Source organism: Anoplolepis gracilipes, chromosome 7, assembly GCF_047496725.1.
Source record: "Anoplolepis gracilipes chromosome 7, ASM4749672v1, whole genome shotgun sequence".
Taxonomy (NCBI): domain Eukaryota; kingdom Metazoa; phylum Arthropoda; class Insecta; order Hymenoptera; family Formicidae; genus Anoplolepis; species Anoplolepis gracilipes.
In genome coordinates, this window is record NC_132976.1 from 5,602,392 (window position 1) to 5,616,815 (window position 14,424).

Genomic DNA, 14,424 nt, shown 5'->3' on the forward strand with positions numbered 1-14,424 from the left:
TAAACTATGATTTTTTTATTTATTTATAAGTTTTACAATAAAGTTATTAACTCGTTGACTAAATTTATTGTCACAATTTATAATAAAAAGATAGTATTTTGAATTTTTATAACTTTATTTCTGGATGCTTTAAAATATTTATATGTAAAAATAAGTTAAACAAGATTTAATAAATTTATATAAAACTTAAAAATATTTATACATAAGTTTGTAATTTCAAGATTAAAAATAATTATAGCAAACAAAGAATATAAAAAGGCAGCAAATCTTAAAACTATGATAAATCACTTTATTGAAAAGTAAAAAGTTAAAATAAATCGGAGGTTAAAAATCTTATATCCATGAAATATTTCTATTATATCATCTATGCAGAATCAGAAATTACGTCCAAATATGCAACTTTTTAATATAATTTATTTGCATATATAGTCTGGTTTTCCACAATATTATATAAGAACATAATTTGTCTCGTAATATTAATTTCATTAAATATAATTATTAATGCTTAAAATTCATGATTGAAAACTCCACCATTTCGTTAGTATAATAATTAATAATCATAACGCAAGGACATAGCACGATAAGCATATTTTTTTTTTACGTATTCCTCGTTGCAACTGCGATATAGAAGCGCTCGTTTTTATATATATATATATATATATATATATATTACAACGTTTTTGTATATATGTTTTTTTGTTATATTTATATACGAATTAATAGAATATAACATAATTAAGTCACGCATTTCTTTCAGTTCAGGCATAAGTAAATAAAACGTGTGTGTACCACATTGAGCTAGCTTAAAACAATTAAGTCTCTTTCTGTCTTCATAAATTAAATAAGACGTTGGTAGTGAAAATTGACACATAGATAAAGACACGCTAAGTGTACATAGATAAATAATAGCTACCTGATGCAGCAGTAAGCTCAATGTATTGCTACATCGGTAAATAATGATGCAAACATTAAGTAGATATGTTGTAATGCGTGATATAATTATCGTAAGGCATTAAGTTTTACAGTTTAAAAATATTTATATAGATGAAGCATAAATGCCATCATTTTCAAACAAAACGTCTATCTGTGATAATACCTACATTTTTAAACCTTCTTTTTTGATATCGTCACAATTTGTACAGATAGATACAACTTTAACACGCTGGTTTCTGTAAAAAGATTTATGCAATACATAGAATACCAAACGCGACTATTAAAGATCTAATTTCATTAAATATCTTATGATTAATGCTTTTTTGTATTTATAACTTTTTATATAAGGAGAATATAATACAAGAAATTACAATTTATGTAGAGCATATACTTATACTTAATTACAAAAATTTACGAGTCTCTCGCATCGTCTGCATTATATTGTACAATGTTCTGTAAGTCTATTGATTACATATGGCATCTATTGCTTGGCTATATTGTTTGCAATTATAAGATAATTTCATATGATATATGTTAAATAGTATTATTTTTAAACAAATAAAATCCCATTATCAAGAGTAAACGATTTACTTGATTCTATATTTAATTATCATTTTAAAGCATAGATCTAAAACTAATATAAAGAGAGGAGAAAGAAAACATCTTTGAAAAGCAGACTTAGAGAACATTGTACTGTATACATGTATTCAATCTTTATTTTAATTTATAAAGATTGAATTGCGCACTAGTTACTTCAATAATGAGCTCAAAGTTTTATATTCATAACATATTAGATTACATTGAATTAAGCTTGTGATCTTCTAGCTAAGAAAAATATTAACATATTAAAAATATAAGCTTATACACATATCTTTCTGCGAATCTAATATGAAGATGAAAGAGTATAAAAGGATATTCATTCATCAGAAGATAATTAGCATTTTATCGTAAAAATCTAAGATTATACGAACGAGAGACTTATTCAAACAAGAAATCTCATAACCAGAATTTAAGGCCACAAAATTTCTGCCAATGACAATGTTTTTTATTATCTAATGGGACGTATCAGTGTGTGTTTACAATAAAATAAGCTATACAAATAGGATGGAATGTTATATCAACTCTGTGTCCTTCAGAATGTATATTAGTTTTGTGAATAAATGTTATATTACAAGATAGGCATTCGCGTATTTGACAGTAATTTCGTCATTTTCGATTATTAACAAGAAGCAAATTTTTACTTCCAAAATTATTTATATGTTACCAGGATATTGATAAAATATATAAATAATTAAATTTTTAAGAAAAAATTTCTGAATTAATTTGCATGTTCCTTCACTTAATAAACTATACAATTATCTATATATATATATATATATATATAAGCACAATATATATTTTTAAATCATTATTAAATTTAAAAGAATAAGCAAGAAGAAGATTAACCATATAATTTGTAACCAATTAAATTAATTTTTAAAACTTAAATTTTAAATATTTAATTTTTTAATAATCTTTAAAATATTTATTTTACAAATAAGTTTAATATGCTTAAAAACCTAGATTATATATTAATATGAATGAAGAATATATAAAAATTTATCTTCTTATTAATAATTTATTCTAAAAATTATAAAAAAAAATATAAAATAAAATTTTTACTTCATTAACTTTAGATTTCAAACCATACCTCTTGCTTTTTCTTCTATAACATAATTAACGACAAGAAATTTTATATATATATATATATATTTTTTTTCTTTTTCTGTACATAATAGGAGTACATTCTCTTATAACAGGATTTTTATGCAATGTTATTGCCTACTTTTATATATATATATATAATCATAAAAAGGAAAAACATATATATATATAAACAAAAATAGGATAAGTTAGTTTACTCAGTATATATATGTGTGTTTTACTTTTGTTCTAACAAAAGACAAACAATTTACATAAGTATTAAAAGTTTGCATAACATTAAAAGTACCGACCGGTTTTTCTGACCGTTTCTATTTTTTAGTCACCTATTTCTCTGTAAAAGATAGGATTCTTAGAAAATTTTATAACTTTTTATAAATTATTTCCTTTATTAAATAATTGATAAAAAGTTATTAAAACTTTGGAATTTTATCTATTACACAAGAAATAAGATATTAATCTAAAAAAACGATCAGAAATGACTGCTTGGTACTTCTAGTGTTAAAATGGAAAAAAGGAAAGTAGAATTTTTGAAATGCCATTAAAATATAATTAAAATTATGAAGTGTAATATCTCAATATCCATAATATTATATAAGTGTGATAGCTGTTTGGTTTTCAAAAAAAACAATGACAATTTTAAATATTTTTAATGTGATATAAACCTATGATTAAATTCTTTGAAAATTAAGCAAAAGTTAAGCGATCTTTTATACCAAAATTTCTCAAGTGCAAACTCTTACGTGCAAATTTTTTTTTTAAGAATTTAATTTATTGAGCACGACAACATTATATTATATTAATATCATGTAAAAGTGGAAAAAAGAAAATATGCATATGCACAGATATATAAAGCATTTGTTCTTTCATCTTCAAGTCACAGACTAGTATTGATTGTTCTTTGTTTTCAAACAATATGATATTTTAAAACAATTTGTCATTTTAAAATAGTTTGGCGATATACAAGCATTTCCATAAACCATATTTCGTATAAGAATGTTTTAATATTATTAACAAATAAGAACAATCAATTAATAAATCAATATCATAATATCACAATATCATAATATTGTTAAAGCAGCCAAATTACTTCTCTTAAGAAATCCTGAAGTTGAGATAGTAAAAATGTGGCATATAATCTTTAAAAGTACATTATTGATACAAGCATTTCACAGAGTTTAAGCAAATATTTTTTATTAAATATAATGGATATTTCTCTTCTTTTTCAAAGTTCAACATGCTGAAAGACTTGAAGTTATTATATCAAGTTATTATATAAAGATTATTGAAGTTATATTTAGAATAACTAAGCAATTTAATTTTTTAACATATTATTCCCAATGTTTTAATGTTGTCGCTCATAATTATGAGACAACTAAATTCTTAAAGTGCAAAAATTTTTAAATAGATAATCATGTTTTCAATAGATAATCAGAACAGATATACTTCTCTGTGTACCTATATAGATATATATGTGTAATATGTACATTATATTACAGATATCATCATGAATAAAGGTATTTCGTGCTAGTCGACTCCAGCAAAACCTTGAGAGCCTTCAATAGCTTTAACCAGCTTATCCCTGAGTTGTTGATAACTTTTATATGGAGGAAGGTCAATACGATTAAAACTGAAATAATTTAGATTATTATATAAATTGTATATATAATTTACTATATAAATATTGTAATGAGAAATTTATATGTGCAAAATTAATATAATATAGACAAAATTAGAAAATATCTGTATTTATATTATTCTCTTAAAATAGAGAATAGATGAAGTAAATAAACTATATATGTAACATAATTTAATTAAAAACAACTTTAAACAAAATGCATGAATATGCAGTAAGGACTCACCAAGTATGAGCTCTTGGATAATTTTCTGGTGTACCCCACCTCTCAATTGTGAATAATTGCGGTCCATTACTACCATAAAGTTCTTTGAATCCATTCATTGGAACACGTGATGTGCCAGTCACAAACTGTAATAATCTAGAACGCATTTCATTACTAAATGACAGAACAACTCTCCAAAACCATTGCACAACAATGTGATTTGCGTGATAGTCTCCTTTGTATAAAGTATTTTGTTTCCAGTCTTTCACATCAATATGCTGTATACCACACATCAATAGCTCTAGCTCATGTTCGTCAAATATTTTCACCAATGTTGATGGTATAAGAGCGTTAAAACCTTCCAAAAAGGCATTCATTTGTTCTTGCACACGAGATACAAACCGCCACTGTATGACTAAACTTATGTATTCATCCTTATTTTCATCAGTCAAAAGAATATTAGCACCATCTGGCTTTAACTCTCTTTGAGAAGTATGGCCAAAACTTTCTTCATCCAGACAGAAAGTGAGTTCTAATCCACTGGGATCGTTCTCTTTAATCCATAAAAGAGAGTTATAATATTCTGAATCAACACTCTCCATGTCTTTCAGATCAATTGGTTTACCCAACATCATCTTATAAAATGGTCGAATAAAGAAAGCTGAAACGAATGGAGAATATATAAAATATATCATGAATATATTTATGATATATTTATGAAGATATAACATATGACCAACATTTATGATAAATGTCAAAAGAAAAACAAAACTATAATTATAATTACAATTATATATCTTTTATACATATTGTATTTTAATATATAATATCGATTTTCTTTTCTTACCATCCAGAAGTTTGCCATGATAAACAGCCATCCCTGCTATACGTCCAATAAATTTAAAGTAATTTAAATGCTCCTCATTACATACACCAGAACAGGGATTAATTTGTAGCGTATAATTGTCTCTAAGATTAAATGGAGAAATATTATTATTTTTATCTTATGTTTATAAATTACAAGTATCACAATATTTTTATACTTACGTTGCAGAGTATTCAAAAAGTCCATAGTATGGGTTAAACATTTCCTTAGACAATAAGAAGAACCATTCTCTTGCAAGGCCACCATAATCTAAGCCTATTTCACCTTCAAATTCTACCCATAATTTTGTCTTTAGAATATCGACTCGATTAACAGAACTTATAATACGATACGAATCTTCCAAAATATTGTTCCGTCCGACTTTTATCTCAAACTTATTAGGAACATTATTCTGTAATAAAGTATGCATATAGTAATCACATCCATGCTTGATTAAAATTATATAATGTAAACACATTTATACATACAGGCTTCCTTAATTGTGATTTTAGATATTCATATTTGCGCTTGTAATCCCTAGAATATGGTACGGCCTAAAAAATGTAAAAGTTTGTCAATATTTAAAGTTTAAACATATGTTAGATTTTATAGCTATATAAAAGATTATATAAAATATTTGTAATCACATACCGGGCCAGCAATTTGAGGATTAGACATACGTGGATCTTCCCATTGTGTTGTCCTTGTATCTATTAAAAAAAAAAACAAATACATAAATAAATAAAAATAAAAAATAAAAATAAATAGGTGCTGTGATGTGACATTAGTATTTAATTCAAACCTTTGATTAAAAAAAATTATATACATACTATGATCTATGAAGAAAATTCGTCCATCAGTATGGACTCTTTCCTCCCATCCTTCTGGAAGTGGTCCCAGCTGATCTATATCACTTCTCGGTGTCGTCGACGGTGCAATATGATTAGGTATAGAACTTGGTCTCCCTGTTCTAGGATCAATCCAAGTTGTTGTCCTCTCGTTGTGATCAATAAAAAATATTCTACCATTAGGAGCTACTTGCATGCCCCATCCAGATGGCAATCCTTCATCATTGGATATAGGAAGAATAGGTTTGGGACTTTCACTCTAGTTTTCACGATAAGATAACAGAGAATAATTAAATATATTACAATAGTATGAATAATTTAATGGAATATATATATATATATATAAAATAGATATTGATTATACCTGTTCTGATGAACGTCTTGAACCAGCAGGACTATCAACATTATCATCAGTCTGTAAATATAACGTAAAAATATTTGCATATTACACAAATTTCAATAAAATACATTAAATAAAAAAATATGTGCATTTATTATAATACAACAAACTAATGCACGTATTACAATCTCACAAGAATATACTTTTAAATGCAGAATTGACTTGCTAAAACATAGTTTTGCATTATGTAGAGGTTATAATAAATATATAACAAGAAAAACTCATGCCCACTTTTATAAATACAGAAAAAGAACGTTTACAAAAGAATTTTTTTAAAAATATAAATTATAAAAATTTCTAAACAACATGCTAGAAATATTAAATTGTAAAGCAATAATACATAGAACAGACTAAAGAATATCTGTGTGAAAAATAAAAGCCTTTTGCAGTTAACATTTTATCTTTACAATGTTTATATTTTATAAATTATATTGCAGAAAAGAAAAAATAAAAATTATAAATTTCACCTTGATTGATATTATATTTAAACTGTAGAAGTTCTTAAAATATTAGTTTTTTAAATATGATTTTTCTGTCTATATATACGTACATTTAAATATATTTTACATTACATATAAAGACAATTATAAAAGAAATTACAATATAAAATAACATGTTCTCGTGTAATTTATGTAGCTTAATTATATGAGTGTTGATTATGTCAGATCAAAGTGATGCATAAAATAAAATGTACATATGCTATTACTGACTTTATAAGAAGCAAATAAATGTAATATATATATATATATATATATATATATATATATATATATATATATATATATTATAATTATATAATATTACAATTATATAATTTTATATATGTATGCTAAGCATTATATTCAACAAAAAATGAACATAATTTTGTATATATTAATACCTGTTCTTCAGATTCGCTAAGGTAGCCACGTTGATCGACTGAACGTCCAGAGTCTGAAGAAGTATCCCCAATACCCCCTCCCCTATGATCCCCACCCTCACAATCTCTTGCTTCCGAATCTTCATCGTCCTCGCGTAGAACTTCACCATCCTTACACACACATGCACAAATTTCTACATACTGCATGCTAATCGATACAATATTGGATAAATATACTAATTTTGAAATTTTATATAAACATGTGTAAAACATTTGTTTTTAACCATCTTAAAAACATATTGAAAATAGAAAATTATTTGCTTCTTAATAACTAAAATCTGATTAATATTTAATATTGAATCGTTGGTATTTACTAATTTGTGTGTAATTAGAAAGTATACTTCTATTTACTACATTAATTACTAAACACATTCTTACATCGAGAGAAATATGCAATAAGAAATATCATTATGCACAAGTAAATGTTGCATACATCTGAATGCGTTATTAAAATGAGTGTAAGTCTAAGAATTCTTGCCAACATTATAACCAAAGGTTTATACATAAAATAAAATAATTTTATAAATAATCTAATTTATCAAATAGCAGCAATATTTGCGTTCCTTTACAAATGCACTACTGAATCGTGTTTAGGAACTATTTTATGCTTGCGCGCACTTTATAAAATATAGTATATTTATAAATGGCAATAAATATTTTACATTATTTAAGTATGTACTAACAATAAGATATTTTGTGCGTGTGTGCGTATGAACATATATATCTTATATGAGATATGAACACAATATAAAAAGATAATAATGCCTCTATCATGGAGATTTGAAAGCAGAGAATATTACTATCTACTATGCAGTTAGTAAAAGTATAAAAAAGGTAAAATTATTTAGAAATATAAGAAAAAATATATAATTTTTATGTTTATTCTAATTTGCAATGTAATAAACTCGAAAATTTTCTAAAACATAAACAAATCTATATAATGTCTGTAACATAATGGAGCAATATTATGTAAATAGTCTTAATTAACTCTTATTTGAAACAGACCATGATTATTAAAAGAAAACTTGAATAATTCTTTTATAATGCTTTAATAATGCTTTTCTATGTGTGTATAAGAAATTAATGTATATATAATTTTCTAATTTTTTATTTAAACTATAGATATATGTTGTGAAAGTTTATGCAGAGATAGCAGCTTAGAATTGTAATATAGAATTGTAATGTAAAAATATTTAGATTTAAATACAACTTACCTGATTTACTACCGAATTTCTATGCCTGCCTTCGTCATCAGCACTAATGTGAAACCGTCGTTGAAATTCAGTAGCTGCTGTGTCCAAATTACGTTGTTCAACAATTCCACTCGCCGCTGTTGTATCTCTGTTTATAATAAGGCAACATTAATATAGAAGTTTAGACATAATATTTCAAAAACTAAATCATATCAAATAAACACTGTTACATACGGTTCTGGCCGTTCCCATTGTGTAAAACGCGCTATATGGTTAACATAATATGTACGACCATTTGCATCCTGCCTTTCTTCCCATCCTGGTGGTAATGGCCTATTAACCATTGTAATCTATACACATACAAAAGTATTTCGAATAATTAAAAAATGTACAATTGTATAAAAATTATATTATTTTTAGAAGAAATGTTGCATACAATTTACTGCAATAAATTTAATACAATTTGTACATACATCTGCAGCTTGTTCTACCGAAGTGTTATTTTCTGGCTGTACTAATTCCCATCCACCCGAATCTGACACATCTCCATTATCATTTTCAATACTAGACGAGTCGGAAATGTATGCATGATACAGTTCCAATGTTCCCTTAACTCGCGATCGCTGACTGGAATGATTACTAGCCATATCCTCATAAGTTATTCATTTTGCATTCGCAAATAAAAAAGTACAAAGCAAACAAATTTTAATAATAAAAGAATATTTTAAAAATATATATATAAATCACATATTTTTTAATTATATAGTAAGTCCAAATTAAAATGCAAATTACTAGAATTTAAAATTAATTAATAAAATATAATTTATATATTATATTTTATATTATCCTTTATTATTTATGCTTATTTATGCTTTATTTATGCACTTGTGCTAAATGGTTAAAAGCTATAACATATTTTAAACTTATATAATTTCAACTTAACTTGCGATTAGATACAAATAAAGTAAATTAGATCAAAGTGTGTAATGTATTAAATTAATTGTTGAAGAATATATGTAGCTTGAAGCAAAAAATTATTAAAGATACTTACCTACGTGGACGAAGTACATAATTCCTAGCAGGAATAGCACGTCCTTCTTGTTCCTTTGGTAAATTAATCAATGTTAATTCTACCATACCAAGAAAATCATCTCTTGTTAATCTATTTTCATCAAAAACTTGTAAAACCAATTTATGTTCTACTGGTTTAACCTAATGAAAAAAAGTTATATTAATATATTACATATATAAATTAAAAATATAATACAAAAATATCTTAGAAACTTATATATTGTTCTTTTCATAAACATTACTAACCCTAAATATAAATTCTTCTTCCCAGACAGGATTCAATGTCTTCTTCTTAGTTCTTGTAAGTGCAGAATCTATTGTCTGATCGCTATTTATCGTATTTAAATCAACGCGTACATAGGGATCGCTTGCACCAAAAATATCTTTCTTAGCTAAATGATGCCCAGCGATTACTTTTAATCTCAGCTTGCTCGTTGTCTCGTCTCCCTATAATATAAATAATATGCAATAAACTTTTTATAATATTAATAAAAATGTTAAAGCATATTTTGCATCTGCAATTTTTCCAGAAAATATTTCTATATATAACTATTCGAAGCACCGAGTTATAAAACTTGAAATTTTAATTACACAAATATATTACAAACAAATTATCAGAGGATATCTTTCAGGCTGACATTATCATAATGGCAGACAAGAGGCTTCTTGAAATATTGCATTACATTGCACAAGATATGTCTTCAGACAATTACACTAAAAATTTATTTCAAAAATCAATGTTGTTTATCGTAGCAATAATAAATATGGAAATATTGAAATGATAATGAAACTGTTTGAGTAAAAAAAAAAAAAAAAAAAAAAAAAAAAAAAAAAAAAACACATGTCGAAGAAGACATACTACTCCATTGTGAATGAATGTAATACAAAATTGACATTGATAACTTTTTTGATATAGTATGGACAGATTGTTGTCATCGTCACCACACGATACACGTCGTTGATGAAAAATGCACGATATATGTTGCAACGACGATTGCGCTCTTCGCAGAAATACCGTAGAAAAATTAATAACTCGGAAAGTAACTTTCGATGCGCCTTTATCAGTTACCCAGAAAACCCAACCTGTACTTGTCAAACTGTCAAAGTAGAGTTACGTACGGAATCGCCATCGACCCCGACCGTCGGATTGTAACCATAAACATGTTCCTCTGCCATTAACGTTTCGTGTGCTCGCGATTGATATCTAATCGCCGCGACCGCTCCTTCTTATACAATTTAACAGGCCTTATGTGCCATCAAGAAACCTATGTATTTTGTGTGTTAACCCCTCTCCGCGACTATTGCGCGACCGAGACGGATGTGACATGTTCGCTTCCGGGTACTAAGATGGCTAGCTTCCTTTTAAATATTCAAACAGCGACAAATCTGTCTGATTGCATATTTCATGATTAAATAAATATAAAAAACATGTAAAAATTATTATTACCTTACATTAAACCTATGTTACAATCCCTTTCACTTCTAATCGAGACATTCTTTATTGACAGAGTAATAAATAATAAAAAATGTAAAAGTTTCACACAGAAAAATGAGATAAGCTAAGGCATAAAATTCTTTGCGTTCTTATGTATATATGTTACATATTGATATTATAATCAAATATTAATTAATTATAATTAAATATGTAATTGATACAAAAATATATACCGTTAAAATAAAAAATGATATTTTATATTTGCCGATATCCAAAATATAATCAATACATAAGTCAATATAAAACATGAAAACATTTTTTTTTAATCTTTTGTTTTTTAATACTTCGATTTCACTCAATATTTCAAGTATTACAACTATATATAAAGAATTATTATAAAAATTGTTATCTTTTTTATGTTTATCTTATTGTTGGAATCACATGACAAGATTTAATTTTGAAGATTGTATGATTAGAACAATGAAAATTGTAATAGTCATGAAAGATATCTTTTGAAAGATTGGTTTATGTAACATCTGCTTTAAGTCTCTGCAAATTTAACATGGCGATTTAAACATCAAGCTATACAGCTTACTATTTATAAGGATTAGGAAACCTTTCATATATATGCTTTTATACAATAGTTCTCACATATCGCATCATAATACAAAGAATTACGACACTAGAAACTAGAAAAAAATCTTTATAAAGTCTTTATGAAAAGTTTTTATGAAAAAAATATATTTTATCATGTGTTTTTGCAATATAGAATTTATAATGCATTCTAAAATAGAAATAAATATTTTATGTAGACACGTTTTTTATGTACAATTATAAAACTTGTACAATCTTTCTCTCCTTCCCCCCTCTCTCTCTCTCTCTCTCTCTCTCTCTCTCTCACTCTCTGTGTTTGAAATTTTATGACTAATATACATATATACATACATATATATACACATATATATATATATATATATACATATATATATTATATATACATATACTATTACAATTACATAGAAAATCTTAAAAAAATTTCAAATAAACAACTATCAACTTGGCGAATATATAAGAGCCATGCGCAGATGTTAATGCGTAAATTTCTTAGAAATTAATTTTTTTCCGCGAAAATTGAAATGTGCACAAAGCACATATTTTACTTGGTGTATTTACCAAGAAATAGATTCTCATTTTTGAAAATTTTATACCCCTTCTTTACCCCCCTAAAGAGACGAAAAATAACGGGGCGATTTTTTTAAATATGTTTTTTTCATGGCATGGAGAAAGAATATGTGTGCTGCAATATTATTTATTATTATTATTAGACAATTTTCGTGCCAAATTATCTGAAGAAATCAAAATGCTCTAAGAACACTACATCAGGAAAATTTTGAAAATTTTAAAATTTTCTTTGGTTCATATATATATATATATATATATATATCTTACCGAAGGCTCTGATAACGATACTCGACCAAGCTGCGCATTAATTTCTGCTACACGAGATGCAGAACGATGTTGTGCATTCCAGGTATAAGCGCGTCTTCTCGAAGGGAGTGAATCAACGCCAGCATAAATTGGATATGTCAAAGTACCTGGCATCTTTTTTTCTTTCTTTATATCTTTTTAATGTCACACACTGACCTCAGACTCATCGATTCTGAACAAATATTTTTTGCATTATATAATGCAATAATTTTTATATATTCTACATTAATATTTTTGTTACATTTTTTATTAAAATGGATATTGTGCAAGAATTTACATTATAAAAAGAAAATTTATGCTCTATCTATTTTATGATATATATCAATAGATTTTTTTCGAATTTAGTTATTTCTAGTTTCTATTGTCATATATTTCTTTGTCTCAACACATTTCCTTTTTAATTTATATATCTAAATACATTTTAAATAAAGCTATGTATTTCAATATAAATGTGTTTTGACACATAAAAATTTTAGATAATATTAAAAATTATAACAAGAAATTATATGAATTTTAAATATGATATAGTACATATTTTCTTCATACATATATGTATTATTTTAATATGTATTTTAATTATTAATGCCTTTACAAACTTTATATCTAATACAATTTTAAAAAAACAATATAAAAAACAACCACAAAGAGCAACAACTCTATACATTATAATGCTGCTGTATGTTATACAGGGTGCTTTATTATGTTATACAGGGTGCTTTATAAATAGACAGCCAAACTTTAAGAGCATATTCTAAAAATGAAAAAAGTCATAAACATATATGGGTTTAAAAATACTTATTTTCTTAGGTATAAACATTTTTTATTTACTTTATTTACTTTATTTACTTTATTTACCACAGATATCATATCTCACATGCACATCTTATGGATTGACCTTATATCTATTCACTTTCTATTAAAAATAGGATAGATTAGAAGTAGAGAGATAGAAGAAAAGAAGACTTTCGTTTAATACTCCTATTACTGGAAATACTCCGAAAGTATTGTCGCTTTGTGTGACAAAATACGAAATACTCCGAGAATTTTTGGACATCATTTTTCGATAATCTACATGAGATATCGATGCGAGATGTGCATTAATAGAAAATTATTTTCAGCAATTTCTTTAAAGAAATGTTCTTACCAAAGTTGTAAATATTTGTATCTTTATATATAGTGAATATTATCTGAAAGTTTGTCAGCGTATTTTTGAAACATCCTATATATCAAAATATGAAAGTCATATTATAGACTCAAAATAAGATTATAACCATACATACCTTATTTTGATAAAAATAAAAGACTTCAATGAAACTAAAATTTCCCAAATGCAATATTTTCTAATCAATTTCACGACTCACTTTATTATAATAAGTCACATTGCAGCACCGATCTTTGCATTTTAATATCACGATCTTTACAGAAAAGAAAACGCGGACATACAATAATATACGATCGTTCGTATTCAGACTCACTTGATTCACTAACGCGAAGAAAAAATGTTAAAGTTTCAGATAAGCAGTATCATAAATCATCGTCGAGATAACGACTACTAAGACATACAAAGAACAAACTTGCAAATGATGATAATAATAACGTGATTTGTTGTGTATGTTTGTATATGTACAGGTAATATCGCGTTTCATAAACTATACTTAACTTACTTTTAGCAATTTGCAAATATGCAAATTTCTGTACTACTGTGAAAAAACCGAAATATTTGCGTCGTA

General features: G+C 25.9%; 1 protein-coding gene across 5 annotated transcripts; it reads right to left on the bottom strand.

Moving 5' to 3' along the window:
- Nucleotides 1–647: 647 nt before the first annotated feature.
- Nucleotides 648–14,198, bottom strand: Nedd4 (E3 ubiquitin-protein ligase Nedd4). Of its 5 annotated transcripts, XM_072896774.1 has the most exons (16): nucleotides 13,975–14,198; nucleotides 12,656–12,866; nucleotides 10,018–10,218; nucleotides 9,752–9,912; nucleotides 9,174–9,339; nucleotides 8,935–9,050; nucleotides 8,722–8,848; nucleotides 7,469–7,618; nucleotides 6,553–6,603; nucleotides 6,171–6,447; nucleotides 5,992–6,050; nucleotides 5,829–5,894; nucleotides 5,523–5,752; nucleotides 5,323–5,444; nucleotides 4,497–5,136; nucleotides 648–4,264 (listed from the first exon to the last, which is right to left on the bottom strand). In XM_072896774.1, exons 2-16 carry the CDS (start codon nucleotides 12,806–12,808, stop codon nucleotides 4,162–4,164), a joined length of 2,622 nt encoding a protein of 873 aa, XP_072752875.1. In that variant the 5' UTR covers nucleotides 12,809–12,866; nucleotides 13,975–14,198; the 3' UTR covers nucleotides 648–4,161. The 5 variants fall into 5 exon arrangements, with proteins under 5 accessions (XP_072752875.1, XP_072752879.1, XP_072752880.1 ...); XM_072896778.1 differs by lacking the exon at nucleotides 7,469–7,618 and having other exon boundaries at nucleotides 13,975–14,190; XM_072896779.1 differs by lacking the exon at nucleotides 12,656–12,866 and having other exon boundaries at nucleotides 13,975–14,189.
- Nucleotides 14,199–14,424: the final 226 nt, after the last annotated feature.